The sequence below is a fragment of the Aythya fuligula genome, chromosome 2 (assembly GCF_009819795.1).
Source record: "Aythya fuligula isolate bAytFul2 chromosome 2, bAytFul2.pri, whole genome shotgun sequence".
NCBI classification, from domain to species: domain Eukaryota; kingdom Metazoa; phylum Chordata; class Aves; order Anseriformes; family Anatidae; genus Aythya; species Aythya fuligula.
Genome location: NC_045560.1, coordinates 4,879,735 through 4,904,329, shown reverse-complemented (window position 1 = coordinate 4,904,329; position 24,595 = coordinate 4,879,735). Strand labels below are relative to the sequence as shown.

Genomic DNA, 24,595 nt, shown 5'->3' with positions numbered 1-24,595 from the left:
GTGAGCCTGATCAGGTATCTAATGCTGCCTTTGCTAGGGATGAACAGACAAAATGCAGCCACATCCTTTCTCCTGGGATAACATTTTAATTCTCCTGGTGAAGGGAAGACCAGGGAACTGAGAATGAGGGTGATAAAAGATCAAGTGTATGGGAAGCCAAAACAGAGCTCGAAAGCACCTAAAAGGCTGAGAGGAAAAGTATATTCATCACATGGCAATCCTGAGACCCAGAGGGGGGGAATAGGGAAGGAAAATACCATAGACCAAACCTGTTGGGGATCTGTGAGAGCTGTATGAGGAGCTGATTTTCTAGTTTTGTGACAGAATAAAAAATATTAAAATAAATAAATAAATACACCACATACATGTTTTCTTACATTTTCTTTCTTCTTTTTCTTATAGCTCCCCTTTCTTCCCATTTGATTTTGGACTGATTGACATATTTTGTTTTAAAGACTGTTTCTTCTGTTAGAACTGCAATTCAATTACTTCTGCTCAAAAAATTCTGCTCAATTATGAGAGGCATTTCTGAACACAGTGCCATTCTACTTTCAGAAAAGACAATATTTGTGACTTCTTTTCCACATTTTTTTTTTTCAACAGAAAAGAATTGCCAAATTCACTAGTTCTGCTTGGCTCCCTATTTTGTATTCACCAAACAAGCTACCTGCACAGGGCTTGCCTTGCCAAACCCCTTGAGGCTCAGTTCAAGTCATGGATAGATTGCTTGGTAAGGAACCATGAAGGCACCCAGTCCAATCTACTGCTCAAAGAGGAACTGTTGACAACACTAGCCACCTCAACCATGGCTTAATCTTGCTCAATTTCCAGTATCTCCAAGGTCAGAGATTCCACAGCCTTTCTGAGTCATTTGTTGCAGTGTTGCATTACCATTTTGGCATTTTTTTTTTCTTAATGCCCAACTGGAACCTCCCAGTTTGCGGCCATTACCCTTTTTTATAATATATGCTATCACCAAGAAGAATTTGGCTCCATCATCTTTCTAATTAGACACCAATTTTTTCTTGGAATCTAATAGGCCCTCCTCGCTCCCTTTGCCTCCTCTTGACTAGATTAACAAATTCAGTTCCTTCAGCCTCACTTCATAGCTCATGTCATCTAGACCCCTGATCATATTGGCCACCTTCTACTGGATAACTTCCATTTTTTCCACATGCCTTCTAACCTAACAGACCCCAAAGTGACCACTGTATTCCAAGAGCTGCTTTATCAAAGCTGAATACAAAGAATTAGTAACTTCCCTCAGTCTTCTGGCAACAATCCTAGTGTAGCCCAATGTGTTTTTTACTATATTCACGATGGGAGGGCACTGGTGGCTTACAACCTGCCTGCATCCACTATAAGCCCCAGGTCCTTTTCAGCAGGACTGCTACTCTGACAGTTGGCTCCCAGCCTGAACTGATGTACCAACCTATATTGATGCACCTAGAGAGAAGGAGCAGCCCTTGCCCTGGCCCAGGCTCACACAGTAGAGGTGAGATAACAGAGTAATGAGCTCTATTTCTGTCTTCGAGCAGCCATAAATATAGTACAAAGACAACATATGATCCTTTGTTGAGGGCTGTTTTCCAGGAACAAACCCTTCAGAAGTTCAAACAACAGCTGTAAGACTGGACTGGCAGATAATTAGGCTTTTCTTCCAATCAGCTCCTCACTTAGAATTATTTTTTCTGTCTCTTGAGACTGAGTGGTCCACAGGACATGGACTGTGTCTTTTTGTTTCATGCCATCTGGAGCAGCAGTGCATATGGGGCTGTGATCAGCGCTTTACTGATCAAAGTGAAAGGGGCATGGTATGGACTGCTGTGTTCCCAAAGTGCTGAGCCTGGGAATTCTTTTTTCAACTGTAACACAAGGTACCCAAAGATCTAAGTGATGAAAATAAATCCAGATCCAGCCTATTACCTTTATGTTGTCACCACAGTGAAGAACTATACATGTTCTCAGGTATAAAGTTAGGTATGTCAGATTTCACCACAGTAGGATTTTTCAAGTTTTTTCTTGCTGCTGTTGTTTTTATCACTTTAATGCCAGGCATTAAGCATATTGGGTTTACGTGGCAAGGTTTTGGTAGTGGGGGACGGCAGGGGTAACCTCGGTGAGAAGAATCCAGCAACTGCCCCATATTAGATAAGGACCAGTTTCAGCTGGCTCCAAAGGGATGCACTGCTGGCCAGAGCCAAGTCAGTAAGTGAAGTTGTTTGCACCTCTCGGAGAGCAGATTTAAGGAAGGGAAAAAACTGCTGAGCAACAGCAGTGGGAGAGAGGAATGTCAAATGTGAGAGAAGCAGCCCTGCAACTCCCAAGGTGAGTGCAGCAGGAGGGCAGGAGGTGCTCCAGGCACACAGCACAAGTTCCCCTGCAGCCTGTGAAGGGAGAAGCCCCTGGTGGAGCAGGCTGTCCCCCTGCAGCCCATGGGTCCCACATGGAGCAGATCTCCACGCTGCAGCCCCCCCGTGGGTGGAGGAGCCCCCGGTGGAGCAGGTGGATGTGGCCTGGAGGAGGCTGCGGCCCATGGAGAGCCCCCGCAGGAGCAGGCCCTGGGCTGGAGCTGCAGCCGATGGAGAGGAGCCCACGCAGGACCACATGAGAGTTGTTGTGGTGGAGCTCAGCTGCCCAGCTGAGTAAAACCACCACAGTCCATTTTGGCACCCAAATGTTACACCACTACACCATGTAACACCATTATGAATGCACAAGACACTTACACCATCCTATGAAGAGAAAGACCCATTTCCGCAGCTTATCTGTGGAGTAGGTCATCACTATAGCTGTATGTAAGTAGCAGCCTTCCACAAACATCCAGAAGAAGTTGGTCACCACAAAATAATTGTAGACAGTGGTAATACACCGACACCAGGGCTGGAAAAAAAAAAAAAAAGGAACATTTTAAAACCATGGTGAGACCACTTCAAAAACTCTTTCTTGCTATTCCCTTAAAAAACAATGATAAAAGTAAGTCAAAGAATGTATATTTATACTTGGTACTCTGAATCAAAATATCTTAGGTGCTGTCAGGAGCTCACAGCTGTATCTGTGACTTTCTGATGTGGCTTGGCTTTGACGACAACATGCTGGATTCCCTCCATCTGAACATGTCTGGAAAGTTAACATGCCTTAAGGCATGTCCACACCAGCAGTCTGCAAGCAGTTAAAGAAGCATTTGTGTGGAATGAAGACAAAAGGCGACGTGCCGCCTGACTGTAGGTGATCTTTCTGAGAGGTACAGCTGTAGCCTAAGGTAATTTCCAAAGATGACATAAGAGTCTAAGCAACTTTTAGGCAGTATAACCCACCTGCTGAGCAGTTTGAAGAAAATCTAAGATAATAGTTAATGTCACAGTCTTGCTTCATTTCCACTGAAGGGAAGGAGCACCACTAACATTTTAAAAAAAGATATTTTACGTTAAAGCTATGCTTTTATCAACTACCTCATCCCCTCTACTCCTGCCATTTGTACTTTAGTCCGTCAGTCACATCACCTCTGAATTTTGCCACAACGTCAAGAAGAATTTTTAGTCGGCCTCAATGTATCAGTAAAGGAAGCTTCTATGGCTGTGCAGTGAGACCACAGCTGTGGAATAGACAATTAACTATGGAGAGGCAGATGGTAACATCACATCAATAAATCAGAAGTAACCGCTGATGGTAATTTCCATAGCACTACACGCAGAAGTCTGGGAAAATTTCCTCCTGACCAAGCAGGCATTCAGTGTATTCCCTGAAGCATGACATTAATTACCTATGTTAGCTGGTATCATTGATGTCATTTTTGGTCTTACCATTCTCCAGCCTTTTAATTAACTCTGCTAAAGTATTTGAAACTTTTGACCCTCAGTTAATTTCATTTTGGACTTCATATGCATGAGGTATTGATGATCTCTAGGCAGTCAACAGAGCAGCAGATGCACTATGAAACCCAGCAGAATTCTGTGGACTAAGAATTTATTGGACAAGAAACATGTTTACAAAATGGTAGCACATTCACAAGTGATCACTTCTGTTTATTGAACTGCAATAAACAGAAAACAAAAACAAAAACAAACAAACAAACAAAACGCCAAACTTTTGGATATGTTAAAACTTTAATTTCTGTGTGATTTCATCAAGATTTGAAATTTAGTTTGCCTTGATCCTTAAAATAGGATTTAAAAACAAATCAAGAAAGCAGAAGATGAACCACTGTGTCTTCAAAATTTTGTTTAAATCAATTACAAATTACTTTTTTTTTTTTTTTTTTCTCTTTTTGGCCTGAACAAAGCAAAACAAAAATACAATCCCCCTCTCTCCTATATTTTGCTAATATAAAAAAAATATATATTTTGACTCCACTTTTGACTAACTGGTAAGACCAGGTTTCCTAAGGCACTGAGTCTCATATTTGATTTTGCTTTCTGAGAAGGTATGAGCATGAATTAAACCTTTCCCTGTGGCCTCAGTCTCATGTAAATTCTCCAATACAATGCCTACACTTTTGTTCCACTCTTTCCCTCGGCTGTAACACTTATGCAATTTTTCTTCTCTCCACAGCTGCCCATTTTCATAAAAAAAAAAATGTAAAAACTAATTATATCTGAGCCTGTTGTTCCTCTGTCATAACTGAGTGAAATTGGCCAGTGGGTTGTGATGGCACTGGGACACGTAGAGACAAATACACATGAAGGTGGTGAGGTCTCCCTCTGCATTGTTTCCGTAGGAAACCAGAACAAAATGAATTTGAGCAACTCATTTCCCTTTGGAACTGTGGATTTATTATTATTGAATAATAAACCCAATTAGCAGAACTCATTAATTTATACCATTTCATTTATTTGACTGAGGATACCTGGTCCCCACATGCATCCACCATTAGGCTCTAGACATCTTCAGCATTTCCCCTTGATTTATTAACATCAGTACTATAACTTCATGCAAATTTTTTTTCATGTTGAGTCCTTTATGTTTCTGTAACTGCATTATTTAATCTTTGCTGATTAGCCCAGAAGAGATCATACAATTAGCCAGTGTAAATTATGCTGCCCCCATTGATTTTGGAGGTGCCGTTTTGATTCTGCCTTACACCACAGTAAGAACATTAACATTATCAGTAAGCTTATAAAAAGCACTTTCCCAAAAAAGACTGCAGTGTTTTACAGAGAAAAGGTGAGTAACGGAAAACTGAGGCATGTGAGGATCTATCCTTGTATTTGCAAGTTTATATTTTCTTTAGCACTTTGTGGTCTCATTTTAAGAAGCATTTGAGTGTCTGAGTACAACTGATTATTCCTAAATAACTGTAAAAATCTGCATTAAGGTTTACAATATTGTCATGAGAGAAAAGAATGCAGCATAAAACTATCAACAACAAAGCTGATATACCACCATCTTCTGTAGCCTGAAAATGTCAGAAGCACAGACGAAGCAAACAATGAATTAACATAAGCTACATCTTAAAGGAGCAGCTACTTGAATAATAATACAGTTATACAGATGTGTCAAAAAACTTAGAATCTGAGGCTGCTTTGTTTTTATCTAGGTACTGATGGCTTTTCTATTCCTTTTTCCAAAATGTGGGATTAAAGTCCAGATGCCAAATTTGACATTTGAAAAGTTAACCAGGGATAATAAGTACCCAGCTGACTACAATGAACGGATATCCAGGCTCCTGGGGTGGATTTCAATTTCTAAAGGAGCAGTTCCTCCAAGAGTAGAGCCACATTGCCTGGTATCAGCTATGGATCCAGCTTGTGCTCTTATAGGCACTTTACGCCACCTGCCTTCCAAAAAAGAAAGAATATGAAGGTTGTGTTCATGTATGTGTGCATAGCACACTGGCAGTTTTTTTATTATGGAGATAACTATCAAGGGACAATCCTAAAAAGAGGGTACTCCACTATAAGAATATTACAATGGGAGTAAGAACAGTAAAAAGATCTCTAAAGGGACTATCAAAAAGAATGATGCCTCAAGGAAAAGTAGAATTATTCCTCAAGAAAATTGAACACAAATATTTTTATTTTGGAGTAGATATTTTTAATCAATTCCAAAACCATTTCTTTTATGTGGACCTGCCCTGTTCTTTGAACTGGTTCTAACTCTGTTGCCAAGGGCTTAGTCCTCCACAAGGGATCAAGAAAAGGAGTAGAAAGAGTGCAGAGTAAGCAGCAGGAGCTGGAGTGAAAAGGTTATGTCCCTGGCAGAAGGATGCCTCCTCTTACAGGCAGATGCTGCTGTATGCAGCCCACCCATCTCACAGCACTCCTCAACAGCAGGTCTGGCATAGTGAAGATGGCATTAGCAGAAAAACGGAATTTTGTAAAAAAAAGCACAAAGATATAAACGAGCAAAAATTCTGCTGTTTCAGGTCCTGTTCCTTATTTATTTATTTATTTATTTATTTATTTATTCATTCTTGAGAGTCCCACAGGCTCCAGACAGCAAGGTGACCACTGTCATCAGGCAAAGAAGCTGAGTGCCAGAACAGCCATCTCAGGTATTTCTGTACCCTGGTCATAGAGGTAAAGTTCTCTGGAACTAATACTTTTCACACACAAGTGCAATCACTGCAAGATGCACTGATAAAAAATATTTGAGAACCACCAAATATAGTGTCTTGCACTATACTGTGTCTTGAAGAATAAACATTTGGAAAGTATCAATGGTCAACGAAGATAGAAGATTTTTTGGGGGCAGACTATAACTTTAAAAAAGTTGATATTCAGTAATGAGGAAATAAATGAAAATTTAGCATTTTTTTAATTATTTAAAATTAGTTATTTGAGCTAATTAAGCATCCCAGCCACCCCAAAGCGCATGACAGAGACACACAACCTCCAAACACTTACTTCATTGCTTTCATGTATGTTGTGGTCTATCATTTGAAGCAAAAACCACATCACATTTCTCAGGATGAATGTGGTGATTAAATTCCAATGGATAATATTCCGCAGGCATCTGATACTCCTAAACAAGGAAATACATATAAATCATCATATACAGTGAATATATACACATGCACGTTAGTAAGTATATAAAATAAACAAGCTAATTCTGTTCACTTTCCAAGTTCCTCACAGTTTATCCCCATCCATTACTTGTTTCACACAACAAAACCGGAGATTATTTTGCTCAGTGATCAGCAGTAATGGTCTATGAGGCTGTCTGAAGCATACCTTTACCAGCAAGCATAGCTGGGTCAGGTCCCATTCTCTGGCTCTCAGGGTAAATGGCACAGCCAGTGCCAAAGCCAAAACTTGGACTTTGCAGTGTAGTCACAATGCAAATAAATGGTGTAAACACAAAACAGCAGCAGATGGCAAAATTTGTGCTGCTTGCTATATACCTTTCTCCCAGAAACCATAGTGTAACTTTTGCAAAGTTGCGCCAGTTTGTTTTGATAACATGAGGAGCTCCCTTTGACAGAATCAATTCAAGCAAGCAAAATTGGAAGGACTAGAAAGACCCAATTGACCAAATGGTCATTTCATCCTTGGATATCATTGTTGACCTCCCCAGTCCCATCAGCTCTATTACAATGCTCAATAGAAGTGATAAGCCCCTAAACAGCAAGGATGTGCTGGAGTTTGTTGCATTGTTCACAGAAGGTTTGGTGACAAATATCCTGGAGTAGTGAAACTGAAATACTTTTTTTACAGTTTTTTTTTTTTTTTTTGTGATTCTCTCTCTCCAGTGACTCAAACAGACCAACCCATGTGTAGTTCAAAGTTTTCAGACCCATTACAGCAATAGGAGAGTTCAGGCTGCCTGGTGCCAGTCCTGTGCTCAGTCAGCTGCACCAGGCTTTCTAGAACAATGTATTCTCACTCAGCAGAAAATAGTAGTGTCTATTTTTTCCTCTTTTGTTATCCCTCTTCCAGAATGGATGTAAAATATGAGCATGATGTAAAATAGTACCTACAATGATTTGGGGCACAGTGCCATAAAATAAAAGATGGGACATCTTAAACGCTGCTTGATACTGAAAGTGGCTCAGTACCATGCCAGCAACTGGAAGCATCGCTGAAGCTAGACAGAAAGTTACTCGTGGCAGAATCTGTCATCTGAGACGCGATCATTTGTCTTCTCATTCTTTGTGAAACTGTAAAGGAAGGCAAGTGCCAACTTGCAGTTCTGCAGTTGCAGAGTTTTTAGTTAACCGATCTTTTCTTAGCTAGACAAAAAATTCTCCAGCTACTAAAATCACTTTCGTAGGGACATTTCCTGGAGTCATCAGGGTAGGATTCTCCATTTGGTGTATCGGTTTCCCTGCTTGTAAAGGAAGCTGTCAGACAACATGGGACACTGTGGTATTTTCAGACCTGCTGAACTCTAACTGGCAATTCCTCACCCCAGTGACAGCAAAAATTCATTAAAAAAGAGAAACCACAATCCAGCAACCAACTTTGTCACTGCCTCAGGTCTTTTGCATGACAAACAAGCCAGCCTTCCCACCAAAAAACACCATTTTGCTGTCACAAAACCCTCACTGCATGTTTTCCAGGACCCAATTAGTCAGCCTAAGGGCCAGAAGCCATTCTGTTGTGTTCTTCAGCCTCACAATTCTCTCCAAGATTTCTCAGCAACCCACAAATCGCAAATGGAAAACCTCCCACATGTGAGATGCTGCAAGTTACAGAACGATGCTCAGAGGTATAACCCTACTAAGTCAATGTCAAAACAGCTTCTGAGTTTAACAACTCAGGCTCCAGGTATAAAATCGTTTTGGAGTCTCAATGACTCATGACTTGAGTCGATTCAGAAAACAAATCTCCAGCTGCTGACATCCATTCCCTTTTATATAGGCTACAAAACCAAAAAAGTGTTGTTCTCAATATAACCTGTGCTACTGAGGGATAGGACAGAAACATCTCACTTCTTTGAAAATTTCACTTCTAACAAAAGATCTCGATCTTTTCATGGTTAGGCTTTCAAAGAAAATGGGAAACCAACATCTGCTGCCTTTCATGTTGAACCCCAGGAACCCACTTTGAAAGATGGTAATAAGGTCTGTTCTCCACTGATCATTTTGCACACAAATGTCCTGCAGCTGCCGTTCACCTAGATGTTTTATTCACTTCCACTGGGTTAAGGACAGGCAGATTAAGGAAGGAGTTTGAAACACTGCTTCTGGGGGGAGAGGAAGGCAAGGGACTACAGAGTGAGGAAATTAAGGTCAAATCGTGGAGCTGCTCACATGAAATTAATTGCTTTTGGGAGCTCTAACAGCAAAACAGATCTAGTGCACTTTGCCACCTGAATGTGTTTTTTGAAAAGGAGAAGATAAATAAGTTGAAGAGAAAATTATACTCACTGAATGGCTCTGGCTAGATGTAGTTCAATCACCCCATATGCTAGAACTAAATCTGGCTTGAGAAAACCTGATTCCCACAAAGCATACAGCATGGCAATAGACTGGCCACAGAAGAAAACTGGATTGAACTAAAAGTTTTAGACCTTTTCCTTGACTCCCTAAAAAGAGCTTTTCCTGCTAGTAGGATCCTACTGATCAAAATCACCTCCTGCATTAGAACCCCAGCATCTACTGGGCTTGTGATCTTTGTCCTCCTTCCTACCTCCTGGTTCACACTGTTTTGTCTTCCTTGCCTGTCTCTCTGCACCTAGCCATCGGCTTTTGTTTGGGCTGCAAGGTGCTTAGGATAGAGGCCAACTTTTAATGATGTCTGTTCAGCACTGAGAGCAAGAGTGTCTGGTCTGCTTTGGGAACTCCCAGACTCTACAGGCAATTATGAAGATCAAAAGTCCTTGTTTTCAAAAAAACTGATGTACTGAGGGCAGATGTGCTCCTGGTGTGAAGTTAAGTAAAGATTAAATGTTGTCAACAGCTAGAATCTACCAACACAAGGCTTAAAGTCTTGTCAGATAATGCTTGTCCCACCACCTTTACCAAAAGGCATATTTTGATATCAGCTTTTGTATCAGCAGCCCTATATCATAGCCTCATTCCCCTTCTCACACTCCGTGTGTGGCACAGATGCTAAGCAGATGCTCTGACCTGCTTAAAAGGTTCTTGTATTTGAGGTTAATGGAGTAAGGTGAAAAATCCTGTAGAGAAAGAATTTTGCTTTTCCAGCTGCAGGCCCTCCCCAGTCACATTCCCCACCACTTTGATGCCTTGGGGAAGCAGTACCAACAGATCATTGGCAGGAATTGCTTTTGTGATGTCTGGACCACTCTGCCAATGTAAATGAAGGCAGGATTTGAGTGTATGACAGTACACTCAGGCTGAGACACAGAATCGTAGAATGACAGAATGCTTTGGGTTGGCAGGAACCCCAAAGCCCACCCAGTGCCACCTGCTGCCATGGGCAGGGACCCCTTCCACCAGCCCAGGCTGCCCCCAGCCCCATCCAGCCTGGCCTTGGGCACTGCCAGGGATGGGGCAGCCACAGCTCCTCTGGGCAGCCTGGAACAGGGCCTCACCGCCCTCACAGTGAAGGATTTCTTCCTTATATCTAATCTAGACCCTTTTTTATGTTAAATCCATTTAAAGCACAGAGTTTCTCAATGGTTGAGAAGTGAGGTTAACCGAAGCACAGAATGGTTTTAATCTTTTTTTTTTTTTCTTTTTTTTTTTTTTTCTTCCTTTTGTGTTTGTTTGTTTGTTTGTTTGTTTGTTTGGAGAGAGCTCAAAGAACATGGTTTCTGCTTGCTACTGTCTCCTAGCTACTACTAGCACAGGAATCACAGTAGCACTAATAAAATTCATAGCCAAGGGTGCGTAAAGCATGAGAGAGAACTGTCAGATACCTGCTGGGTAGGGAGAAACAGCAGGGTTAATGCAGCATGTGCAGGCTGCAGGGCACAGCAGTGGAGAACTATAGCTAAGCCAATTGATATAACGAGGAAAAAAACTCCTGCCAGCCACCTGAGAAAGTTTCTCTCATTTGCAGGCACTGTTAGTGGATGCTAGCATGGTTATTTAGTATGGATAAAGCATCTGGAGGGATGCTGACTGAGGTGAGGGTCCCCAGAGCTCACCCTGTGCATAAAATTTTGTCTGTAGAGTCAACATTTCACCCCAGACTCCTATCTAAGGCTGAGGTGAATAGGGAATGAAGGATGTGCCCCAAACTGGGCAAAAAAAATGACTAAGTAATAGGAGACCTGCCATGCATCTGTTTGGTGGAAGGACAAAGCTGACCTTTTCATACTTATTCATCTCAGAGCCTAGTGAAGAAACTCACTTTACTCACAGGAGTCTGTCCTCCACAGGTATTTTCTTGACCATTGGTAGTTAGAAGTTGGCTTAAATCTATAAGCCTTAAATTAAAGTGAAATACTCCTGCTATTTCATAAAAATGACCTGTATTTGAAAGCTGAAAGTCATCACAGTCTGCTGTGACACTGGGCTCCACAACTTCTTTCTCTGTGGTTATTTATTGCCTTCAGTTTGTGAAATGAAAAGAAACAGTCTATGCTCCAGAAACAGCAGTTACTGCCTTCACAGGCAGCACTGAAAAGGAATTCACATCCTCACATTGCAAATGGGGGGAGGTGGGGTTTGAAACACATCAGGCCCTGTTAGAAGTTAGGGAATTGAGCTGGAGTCAGAGGAGCTCAAAGCAAATGGCATGGATGCATCTCCTCACAACTCAAAGGCTAAGAAATTTGGGGTTATTCAATGCTATATAATGGCATTTAGAACATAAGGAAAAAGCAAGGACAGACAGCAGAGAGCTGCTTTGTTGGGGGGGGGCAAATGGTCACATGAGGGGGAAGAAATGGGCCATGAGGGGACTGGGCATGGAACTGCTACTTGAGCCACAATTATACCATTTCTAGGATGAAGTTGTGAATTAAAGAGCCATTTAAAGTCCCCTAGATTATAATATTGGGTGACAGAGGGTTTCATCTTCATCTTCATGACAGGTAACATCATTACTGCGACTTCTGCTTGTTTCACAACCCTTGTGGAGAGAGTTGTGCAAGTGTGGCCTAGCGGCCCAGAACAGCAGCACAAGGTGCCATCCCCAAGAGCCTGGGGACTGGCACATCACAAGGAGGACACCACGGACTGAGGCTGTGGGTTTCCATTAAAGTTCCTTTTCAGATAAAGAGTGTTGTTCAAGGCCTTGGCTGGACTCTTATCCTAACTCCTCCCTGGTGCATGGGTCCCAGAATAGAAGAAAGGGGTTGCAGCAATTCACCCAGAACAGACTTAGGGATTCAGGCCAAAACACAAAGCTGTGAGAACTTGGATATTCAGTCAGAGCATGAGCCATGTAGAGTGTGGTGATAAGTTAAAGACAGTTTGGGAAGCACGGAAAACAGGGGAGGTAGGGTGTTAGCAGCTCCTTGTTTATGCTACAGTAGTGATGGAATGAAGAGCCCATAAACTGTTATTAATTGCAAAATAATAATAATAATAATAATAATAATAATAAAAAGTTTCTCTCTCTTCGTTGGTCTTCTCTGTTTGCCTGTCCCCTCCCAAGGACTAGATGAGGAGGCATTTCCTCACAGCTACATTCCCTCTTGTCCCTTGGGAGCTGCAGGGAGCAGAGCTAGAAAGAGCCTGGAAGCAGGCAGCAGGACACTGCTCGTCCCATGGGAGGCATGGTCGTGGTGTGTCTCTTGCAGCTGTGCAGTTCCTGCAGCAATTTCACTTCTGATGGTGCCTGAAGGCAGACTCTGGCCCTGAAACATCCCCCAAAATTCAGCAAGTAGTGCCAGACCAGCCCAAATGGGCAGCGGGTGTTAGGCGGAGTGAGTGAGCAGGCAGAAGGAACTGGAAAAGGAGAAAAAAGATGGACTTGTGCTTTCTGACTTGGACAGAGAGAAGTACTGGAAGAATGACAGGGCTCCCCATGATAATAACCAACGCGTTGCCCCACATTGAGTGATCTTCAGACAACTGCAAGAGGCAAGAACTTCTGCTGCCTGACAGTCCTGCTGCATCGCCACGTCTGCTGCTTTGGGCTGTGGTGTTCTTGAGTCTGCCAGGCAGAGCTTGGCCAAGAGCAATCCCATTGGAGCTGTGTGCCTCAAGGGGAACGATGCAAAGCTCTTGGATAAAATAGTGTAGCAAGAGATAGCGCATTTTCACACTGAGTTATGAAATAACTTGCTGTATATTTGCAGGAATTTGGGAACCAGAGCCAGGTAGGATGATCTGGTAGCAGCCTCCCACTCCCTGCACACACACAGCCCTGTAAAAGCACAGCTTCAGCCCTACAGCGGGAGGTCAGACACAAAGAAGCAATTATGGTGAGAGCAAACGTACTTCTCGTTGGCCCTCCTAATTAGTAAATCAAAAGCCAGGTGTACGGTGGGAAATTACACATAATAACCCTTTATTTGATTTGAGAACAGACCATGTTTCAAGCCGAAACGTCATTCTCTGCCTTGATATCACACCACTGGCATCCTGAACGGCTTGCTATCAGGACCAGGCTCCCATGCCAGGAACAATAGCGTTAGATGAAAATAAAACAGAATTCTCCTGCAGTTGGCTGCAGCCTGTGTCAGAGGTGGGCAGAAAGAGTTTCTGATTGTTCGCAGAGAAAGCACGCTCTGCTAATTATTTCAGTCAAATGACCTTAATTGCACGGTTGGGTATAGAAGGCAGAGAAATAGAAAATCCATTCTTTTGACTTGGGAAGTGCTGAGAGCTGGAAAGGCAGGGAACTTGATCAACTCTTTCTGTACAGGTGGTCTCACTGACTCAGAGAAATGGAGAATTTCTCTGAGAAATTTCTCTGAGAAATTCTCCATTTCACTCAGAAATGGAGATTTACAAAAGGGTTTCTAAAATAACGCTGGTGAAACTCAAAGTAGCCCTTCTGTTGATTCGTGTTTTTAATTCTTACTCTATCCATACAGTGGTATTTTTTTCCTCTGGGATGTGCAGAGCTACTATTTTCTGATTCAAAGCATGACACAAATAATTAACATTAGCAATCATCATAATGTGCCAGCATGGCTGAAAGCTAGCTGAATTAGTAGAATCATCTGCACAGAAATAATTGCAAATGATAACTTTATTAAAGAAGCTTGGAAACCTTCTATTAATTCATGTAGTATTCCATTAATAATGATGTTCAATTAAGACTGCTGTCTCAAAGTCTGTCTGAAAACAGCTGGCAGGAGAAATCTGAGAGCTCTTTGCTGGAGTCCATCCCATGACTACTGGGAAGGAAAATCATGGACAATACTTAAAAATAGAATTATAGAATCATAGAATCATAGAATATCCTGAGTTGGAAGGGACCCTTAAGGATCATCAAGTCCAACTCTTGACACCGCACAGGTCTACCCAAAAGTTCAGACCATGTGCCTAAGTTCACAGTCCAATCTTTTCTTAAATTCAGACAGGCTCGGTGCAGTGACCACTTCCCTGGGGAGCCTGTTCCAGTGTGCAACCACCCTCTCTGTGAAGAACCCCCTCCTGACGTCCAGCCTAAATTTCCCCTGCCTCAGCTTAACCCCGTTCCCGCGGGTCCTGTCACTAGTGTTAATGGAGAAAAGGTCTCCTGCCTCTTGACACCCCCTTGCGAGGAAGTTGTAGACTGTGATGAGGTCCCCCCTCAGCCTCCTCTTCTCCAGGCTGAACAGGCCCAGTGACCTCAGCCGTTCCTCGTACGTCTTCCCCTCAAGGCCTTTCACCATCTTCGTAGCCCTCCTCTGGACACTCTCCAACAGTTTCATGTCCTTTTTATACTGTGGTGCCCAGAACTGCACACAGTACTCGAGGTGAGGCCGCACCAGCGCAGAGTAGAGCGGGACAATCACCTCCCTTGACCTACTAGCGATGCCGTGCTTGATGCACCCCAGGATACGATTGGCCCTCCTGGCTGCCAGGGCACACTGCTGGCTCATATTCAACTTGCTGTCCACCACGACCCCCAGATCCCTCTCTTCTAGGCTGCTCTCCAGCGTCTCATCGCCCAGTCTGTACGTGCAGCCAGGGTTTCCCCGTCCCAGGTGCAGGACCCGGCACTTGCTCTTATTGAACTTCATGCGGTTGGTGATCGCCCAGCTCTCCAACCTGTCCAGATCCCTCTGCAAGGCCTTTACGCCCTCATTTGAGTCCACAACTCCTCCAAGTTTGGTGTCATCAGCAAACTTGCTCAAAATACCTTCTATTCCTACATCCAGATCGTTTATAAAAATATTGAAAAGTACCGGCCCTAAAATGGAGCCTTGAGGGACCCCACTGGTGACCGCCCGCCAGCCTGACACAGCCCCATTTACCATAACCCTTTGGGCCCTGCCCGTTAGCCAATTGCTCACCCATCGTATGATGTTTTTATTTAGCTGTATGGTGGACATTTTGTCCAGTAGGATCCTATGGGAAACCGTGTCAAAAGCCTTGCTGAAGTCCAAAAAAATCACATCAGCTGGTTTCCCTTGGTCCACCATACGGGTGATCTTATCATAAAAGGAAATCAGGTTAGTATATAGTCTTTAGTCTTTTCTAGGGCAAGCAAAGCCTATGGACAATCCATAAGTGGCATGGAATGGGAAGACTACCGAACTCCAAGCTATTTCTCAGGCTGTGTGTCTGTCATGGGCTATTTGTTTTCATCCACATGGAGGCCTCCCCTTAGGTCCTCATGGTGTCCCCTGTGTGCTCGTGTTCAAGCAGTGCATATATTCTGGTACTCTTAATGCTTACAGACAGAGAAAGCAGCTGGAGAGGCTAGCAGGGAAAACGAGCTTCTTGGTGGCAGTCGCATAGAGGAATAAAAGCATTTCCACATGAAACACAAGGGACAGTTGCAAGGGAAGAGTGAAAGCCATGAAGAGAGTAACAGCATTATTTGAGGGCAGAGGTGAAATGCTCAGGCGAAGAGAAGCAGCAGCTTCCATGAGTGCTTAGGATGTGCACACACACCAATAACAAACCCATTGTGGAGCCATCTCTGATCCACCCAGCCTTTTCTAAAACTTGTTTCTCCTGCCTTCAGGCCATTTTTTCATCAGTTATCAGTCCTGACAGTGGAGGGCTGAACATTTTCTACGAAAAGTGGCCGTTGCAGCTGGATTGCACAAATTCCTGTTAGGGCTTGAGTAGCCAGACAGAGAGCTGATGCAGGTTTATCTGGCTTACAGCTGCTGTTTGAGAAATATAACAGTGCACAGTGGTGTGGATAAAGCAAGAGGAGTGAAGTTTAAGGCACTGATGCTGCTGTTCACAATCTTCTTGGCCTCACTGCCTTCAAAACATGGTGTGAAATATTTCACGACATTGGATTATCTGTCAAGGAATACAGGAAAGACCACATATGATCTTTCATAACCTGCTCCTTCCAAATATTCATTCCTGTGTTTGCCCTAAACTTGTTAGCCTCATGGCGGTCACTGCCCGTGTGAAAACATTTCTCCATGGTTCAAGCTGGGCACCTCTCACAGGAGGCTGCTGCTTCCATAACACGCAGACCCAGACCACATGCTGAAAAAGCCTATGCGTCCCATGTAAAGGGTGATGCAAATCAGGGATTTCCCACCACTCTTGGCTTTTACTTGACAGCATAATATGGTGCAGCAGATCTTAGATTAGACAGCAGAGAAGGTGACTGGGCGCTGAAGAACTGCAGTGAAGTCTGTGGGGGATACAGACGTGCAATTCCCTGGGTGAAAACTGAAACTGAACCATCCTGAATACCTGCAGGTGATTTTTTACTGAGTAGCTCTAAACATCCAGGCTTGAATACATTTCTGATTTTCTTGCCCAGAAATGACTCAGGGCATATTCTTTTTTGAAGTAAATTGCACTCTTGAGCATTATTCATATCTAACAGAAAAAAGAAAAAAAAATGCAAAGACCAAACTTTGCTTTCTTTATTCCTCTGAAACCTTGGAAGAGTTGCAAGCTTTGCCCCACTATTCCCAAAACCATTCTACCATCGTTACAAGGAGAAAAGAGCACAGGCAAGTTTTAGCTAGTCAACCAACACAGATCTAGCTTTGCAAAGAGCAGTTCTATTACCACAAATTGAAGAAGTCACGGTTCAGTTCTAAAGACACTACCTCATGGCTAAGATCTTGGCAATGACTGAAATACACAACTAGAAGCACATTTCAAACTCTGGATGGGCCTCCAGAGCCTCCAAACTCCAGACAGCCATTGAGTTAAAGTCCTTAAGAAATTCCTGAATCTGTTAACTCCAAGCTAAGAGTTAATTAACTCCAAGTTATTTTTTTCTTCCAAGTTATTTTTTTCTTCCATCACATTGCTCTCTGGGTTGGAAATCATCCTCTAATATCTACTCAGAAGTGTATCCATAGGGTGTTCATGCTCATTTCTTCTTGCACTAGCCTTGTCCCTGATTGTAAGTAGCTCTTCTCTTTCTAATCTTTATCCAACAGTGATGTATTTATAAGCATCAATCATACTCTGTGCCAGCCTTCATAATGCTAGGCTATAATACTATTATTTCAGATACAGATTATGAAACCTCCCACATCTTAAGAATATAGCTCTCTGGGCACACTTTTAATTACTGGTTTTATTACAGAACTTCACGAGGGCTCTGCTCTCCTTTGTGGTTTATGTAGGCTCCGTACAAAGAGTCTAAGAAACAAGTGATACAGATATGAGATACGGGGGAAGTGATTAAGAGCAGTGGGAAGCAAAGACATTGGCCTAAGGCTAGTCAGTAGGAAATGTGGTTTTGTCCTTTATCTGAGTCCCTGAGACAAGATACTTCAGGTGGTTTCAGGAAGTACAGACAATTTATATGTTTTTTACTCAGAGGTGACTGATCACGTATGTGCTTGTTTATGGAACTCCATCATTTTAATTCCTGCCTTGCTCTGAGAACTTCACCATGGACCCTCACAGGGCTGGACAGAGTGCTGTCACCAACTCAACAGGTACTACCATCCGCTGAACACATGCTCTGCAACTACCAGTATTTACTACAAAGTTTATAAAATGACATGTACCCAAAACATCATTTGAGGCTGTGCTGGTATAAGTGGCAGATAGGTGGAAATCCAGGAACTGAAAGGCAAAATGGAGCAGTGACATGAATTGATTAATTCATTCAGTTGATGCCCTGACCTGGGACTTGTTCTTTCCCTAGCTCTATGATAGAAAGGTAGGTGCAGGAGGACTGTGACTTAGGTCTGGAGCCTACTCTGCTCTAAGCACATCAGATACTTCTTGACTTTTCAGTATGAACTGCACAGATCACCTCCCCAGCTGGTATATCCTCAGTATCCAGGCTCTGATAGGTGTCAGATCACTCTGCTCTATGAAATCTGCTCTGCATGGATGCTCTCCTCTTGTTCTGACAGATTGCTGCAAAACATTTAATCAGTCTCTTTCATTCTTACTAACGGAGGCCTGCAGCATCAGCCTCACCGACTGCATGCCAGAGTGAAGATCAAAAGGCAGTTCAAAGGAGCTTGAATCTGGAGAAGATAAAGGACAATAGACCTTCAGCTCCTAAATCCTGGGAGCTGGTTAGAAGAAGAAAGAAAAGTGAAAAAAAGAAAAGTGAATATGTTGTTGAAAGGAAAAAATGTTTCAGCTTTTCAGAAGAAAAAAAAAAGTGAGGTTTTGGTAACCTTCCTATAATGCCTGAAGGAAAGGACACACTGCCTCAGGCCCACAAGAAAAAAAATAGAATAATAATAATAAAAAAGATGTTCTGAAGTGGAAATATAAAGAGTAAATCAGGGAGAACAGGAAAAACAGAGTTCCCCTCCTACCCTCAATTTACTTTCATTACCACTATGCTAGTAGAAAAAGATGCTGTGCAAATGCTTATGGGTTTTATTTTTACAGAGCTGCCTTCATCCTGCAACCTGTGCAGAAGGACTTGCCATTTTTAATCTTCAGTCTATCTTCCCTTTAGTGTGATCCTTCTTTATCAGTTTCAAAATACAGCAGGGACTTAGATGCTTCCCAGAAAAAGAACAGGTCTTCCTGTAGTCAGCACTTCTGCTTCGGTCACTACTGCACAAATAAAATAGCTACTACTGGAATTGAATCCAGTCAGGTCACTGCTGGCTATTGCCATCACTTTGATAACACAACAGGAGCTTTATAAGGACTCACTCCACCTCAGAGGCTGATATAACAGCACACTAACAAGGAAAAAGGCAGGACAAAACCATTTGGGCTGCATTATCAGCAACAGTGAAGAAGAATATTACTAAAAAGAGGTGTTTTATTCTTTCTATTTTTTTATTTATTATTTTTTTTTTCTTTCCTTTTTCTTCCCTTTTTCTTCCTCTTTAAGCTTGGTTGGCATAACCATTATCAGAATTAGTCCTCTGGAAAATTTCTGCTTTAGCAGTGTGACAATGTGATGATGTGGGAGGGTGAGTCCCGTGTCAGCAGGAACTGCCTGTGTGCACCTGAGGGATGAATTAAACTTTTACAATTAACGAGGAGAACACGCAACCTAGGAGATTCACAGCAACACAGAAACATTTAACAATGCCCTGTGAAGTGCACTAAGCAAATCTCTTCAGATCCTGTGTTGGAGATTAATACATCTCTACAGCACACCTGCTTGTATGCACAAATTCCTCATTTTTCCTTCTCAGCATAATTCTTCTTGCCTATATGCTTGCTGGTTTTGTTTTGCCTTGTAAAGACAGCATGGTTGTTAGACTTTTAAGAGCACCTACGTTTAGACCCTGGGGAACCAGCTGTGACCTAGATCTTTAGAAGCTATTTCAATGAATCGTTTTTATTCAGTCAGTATGCCAATGAAAGTCAAGTCCTCTGCCCTAAGTTGGGCTTTGCTTCTTGTTATTTAGTGCTGAATGAAATGTTTACTAGCTTATTTTCTCTTGCAGAGCCCAGGAAGAAGGATTGTGACAGACGTAGAGAAAAAAAAAAAAAGGCTGGAATAGGTCTTCACAGTGGGAGGGAGTCCCTGTCTGAGTTCTCCTCCCTTCCCAGCTGTTTTGGGGCTCCTGGCAACACGGACACAGATGGCAGCTTATTTCATTGCTTGCTGCTGCATCTGAGCTTTCTGTCCCTCAAAATAGCTTTTGGTGTAAAATTCCTTAGGGTTTAAGGCAGTAGAGCATTTCTGCTGCTGTGGTTGTGAATGGAGGTCAGAGGTTTGCATAAAGAACTGAAGACAGAACTGGCGAGAAGATGTTACGGGACACGCTTGGAAGAACAGGGACTACATCCAGTTCTTTCCCCTTCCCACTTCAGCAGAACCGAGGACTAAACTCTACAGCAATGCAGCAAGTACCTGGACTGGGGAAGCAATGGTAACAGTGAGGCTCATCTCCAAAAGCAAAGCAAAGGAAATATCAAGCAGATGATGGGTGAGAAGCCTGAAAAATATGCAGCTGTAGAACTTGAGCCTTCCTCTATCTTCACCCTCAGCAGACACCATGGAGTAAGGTAGATTAGTGGAGAGGGGCAAGAATAAGGAATTGATAGATTTCCACTCTTGGCCAAGATAAGAAATTATCAGACTTAGCCTTCAATGTCTTTTATTACATTTTTTTAAGCAAGGAATAGCCTATATTCTCTTGTTTCACTCAGTTAGTAGGTACCTTCTTCCATCCAAACTAAAACAAAAATAAAAGCCCCAAATAACTAGACTCAGTTAGCAGAACTGATTTGCTCCTGGGTCATTTTGCAAAGGTAAAGGTGATGCAGATACGCATGGCCTAGAGTATGCACATGGGAAATCTGTAATGCAGCCTGGACTGCCTTTACCAGAGCATTCTTACAACTTCTGAAAACAAAACAGTCTCTGCAGAGACTGTGAGATAGCTCATGCTGGCTAACACTGGCTGGACAGTTATATCAGGGCAAGAGATTTATTTTTTTTTTTCCATGGTGCAGTGGGAAATTGGAAAGATGGAATATCTTAATTCACAGCACGTACAGGGAACTACTTAATTGCTGCAGTCATTTTTCATGCTGAAGTTGACTGCAAAATTTAAACATTAAAATCAAAGTTTAAATACCAGAAAAACAATTTAAAAGAGATCAGCTAGGCCACTTCTGTGTTAGAAGCTGGGTACATTTATCCCGTATTATCTAATTGCTTCTGCGTTATTTACTTAAGCATTTATAAAAGATTCAGCATCAAAGCAGGGAATATAGTTGCAATGAATAATTTGCATTCTTTATTCAGTGTAAATTAATTCAGGGCTTCAAGCACTATGGGAATTAGCATTATATGCACAGTAAGAAGGTTTAAATGGAAGTTTAAACCAATGCATCGGAAGTGTTCCCACTGAATGTTTAAAGCGTTTTTTTTTTTTTTTTCTGAGCACAGCTCATTCTGCTTATAGACACTGGGGTGAAAGAAGATTCCTGTTATTAACAAGAAAGACCCTCTTGTTAAAGATGCTTAAGAGGAAGAGTTAGTGTAAGCCTCTGTAGGGATGCTCCAGTCTAGGAAAGCAGTTATGTGTTCACTTAAGTCTCTGTCTGTGATATTGTGCTCCCAGTTAGGGTCCTCTACATGTTTCTGCCTTGATACTATTGTACAGTTTTTCTCAAGGATTACCATTCTACAGAACTTACTGTAGCTAGGACAAAGTTCAGGTTGAACATTTGTAGCCAAAACCACACAAATAATATAGAAATACCTTCTAACCAGGCCACCCCTATTAACAAGGAGAAGAGAAGCACTTCTGTGTAGTTTCAGTGATTTACATTCCTTGTTTCATGAGCACTGGTGGAGATAAAGATCCCATAAAGATGTTTCTCTTGCTATTTAAGCATAATTCAAAGTTCTTTAATGGAAGAAAAATTGAAATTAACCCAAGGCACAGTGGAAAGATTTTATTTTATCTCCTCAGGTCTAGATTTGGGCATTATCTACCAGGGAATGCAAAATGCCTTGTGTTATTATGCAGTGCCTTAGAAAACTTGCCCCCAAACTTGCAACTTGACACTCTCAAATCCCCTCTTCCCTTAATGAAGCACTCTGTGCTCACTGAATTTTTTTGCTGCATCAATAAATCATGCATAGCTCTTTTCCTGAATATAAATAAGCTTTAAGTCTTAAGCATGGAAGCCATCATTACAACTCATCTAGTGCATCAATCAATGAAACCATGTACATGCTTGGGAGCATAAAAGCCATAATTTTCCAAGACCATACACAATCTGGACAGTGTTATTAGAGGGCTCAAGTGACCCGGTAAGTGTCGCACACCCAACCAAGTTAGAAGCATGCAAACAGATTACTCACCTCAAGCACAAGAAAAGCATAAAGGCAACTATAAGGGCCCCTACTGATATACAGTGCCCCAGGTAGTTTATGATGAGAGCAATCTTGTAATGGAGCGCATACTTCCTCTGGAGGTAAAGAGATAACATGATTAAATCAGCATGACTCTCTGAGCACTGACATTAAGGAACAGTTAATCAGTTTAGGAAACAGTAATTACTTTTCTTGACTTTAAAATGATATAATAGCCCCAGGGCTGATGCCTATGTATAAGCCAAACATGCGGCCCAGGCACAGAAGTACATGCTTAGTTTCATTTCAGTTTGGGATTTGTCCACAGCTTCTTCCAGATCTCAGCAGAAAAGTTCCTTCCCCCCCTTTTTCTTCATTTTCCACAGGATTTCTTATTTTCATCATTATAATACTTTAAAATTTAGGTGACAAAGCTACAAAAGACACAGGCGATGATCTTCTAGCAGTTGCAACACGTTACAAAACATTACTTTGTTAGAAGACTACACAGCCATAATGAGCCAGGTTATGCTACTTTCCTTCTCAAATGGTTTGGTTTTCATACAGAAATGAACCAGTTGTCAGTGTGAGTAAACAAGAAGCCTTTTCCATATGGGCAGATTTTACTCTGAGACACTCTCCTTGCAAGCTAAGATCCTTATCTTTCTGAGGGCAGAACTGATGCAGACTGAAAGAGCTGGAATCTGGTCTTGTCTTCTCAGGTTTGAGAGAGCCTGATGAAGCACATCTTCTTGTTTTTAGCAGTGACCCAAGTCTGTGATGAAACTTATTGTATTAGGGTCTGTTTCCTAGGATGCTGAGGGCATTAGTGGTAGGTTCTTGATCCTGTAAATGAAAAAGCATAAGCGCTTCCACCTAAATCGGTGTATAAATCAGTGTATTTAGCAATGTGATCAAAATTTGATCTTGAAGTGAGTGGTAAGCTGCTGCTGCCCTCAGAGAAAGGAGAAGCATCTCCTCTCTTTGCCTGATGGAGAGGAAGAAGTAGAAAAACACTGTTCATGTAAATACTGAAGATGGTTAAAAACTGACAAGAGATTTACTACTTAAAGAACAAACAGCCCTGAAAAACAGATTTTTTATTTTTATTTTGGCATTTGTTTCTTTTCAGGCTAAGCGGATCTTTCCACAATTTGGGATGTTTGCCTCCCTCGGGAAAAAAAAAAAAAGAAAGAAAAAAACCTAAAGTCTAAATTTCCTCCCTTGTGATAAAAATATAAAACTAAAATCCTGCGAATGGCATCAGCTTTCTAATTTTGGTTGAACCTACTTTGTCTCATTTTTTTTTTTTTTTTTTAACAATTTCCCTGGAGGTTTTATTCCAGTCACAGGAATTTGTCAGTGAATGGATGTTTGGATGAAACTACAACCAGCAGCAGTAGTTAATCTGCTCCATTGTTCATCTTCCAGCAGTTTGCCAGAAAGCAAACGAGTCAGCCCTCTTGGAATCATTTTCATGATGAATCCTGCCTGTATCTTCAGCACATGGAGTAATGTGCTGTTTCTGGACTAAACTCAACCATGCAAGGTATTTTTAAGTCTATTATAAAGTCCCCTAAAATAAACTTCCCCATGCATGAGCCCATTTTCTGAATTGCCTTGAGGAGAAAAAACCCACAAGACCTGAATTCCACCCTAAGCTTTATTTATCTTTAAGTCACTAGGTCACCTAAAGGGCAGGAAAATGCACTTAACCAATGTGCCTACCTGAAATGCAATGCTGTTTTATTCAGTTCCTGCCCTGGCAAACTGGCTTGCTTATTTTTTCTCCTGCTTAATTACTCATGTAGTGCTAGATGCCTTCTAGAAGATGGCAGTGTTTCTCCCAGGTCAAGGATCCTGCTCCTTGAGTCTGGCCCTTCAGCTTTCTCCTGTGTCTCCTAAGCGCTGTTTCGACTTCGTTCCAATTTTAAGAAGGTATGGTTCAAAACACAGGAAAATTGATTGGAAAGAAAAAAAAACATAATTGAACTCCTCTTTGACACACTGATGCTGAAGGAAAAACAGGCATACATTTATTTTTTCCTGTTGTTGACACTAACAAGGTTTCCTGAAGGCAAATTCAAATATCATATAAACAAGAACTGCCTCGGTGCCTATGAAAAACTAAGCTGACAGGGTTGCAAGATCACTTCCCACCAGCCTACTTGCAATCTGTATCTCTGGTAGAATTGGAGACAACGCCTTCAGGTCTGAAAAACACGTGCCCAGAATCAGTCATGTGTTGGCCAAAGCTGGGTTTGTGTAAAATACTTACATAACTGTTCTGTCTCACCCTCTTGAAGACTGATGCATTTAAAATGCTAACAACCTTCTCCTGCAACACAATATTCCTTTGCGTCCAGGAAGATGTTTCACTCCACTAAAATGCAGATTTAAATCCTATTCATGGCTCAGAAGTAGGGTCATTATATTAGAAAGGAAAT

The 24,595-nt window shown here is 42.0% G+C and overlaps 1 protein-coding gene across 1 annotated transcript in view; it reads right to left on the bottom strand.

Moving 5' to 3' along the window:
• The window catches only part of CRHR2 (corticotropin releasing hormone receptor 2), a 108,314-nt gene that overhangs the window by 42,792 nt on the left and 40,927 nt on the right, over window positions 1-24,595 (bottom strand). Inside the window, exons 4-6 of the mRNA XM_032183444.1 lie at window positions 22,158-22,264; window positions 6,846-6,963; window positions 2,730-2,883 (exon numbers count right to left, since the gene is read on the bottom strand). Of these exons, the coding sequence (XP_032039335.1) occupies window positions 2,730-2,883; window positions 6,846-6,963; window positions 22,158-22,264 (379 nt within the window). The remainder of the gene's footprint in view (window positions 1-2,729; window positions 2,884-6,845; window positions 6,964-22,157; window positions 22,265-24,595) is intronic.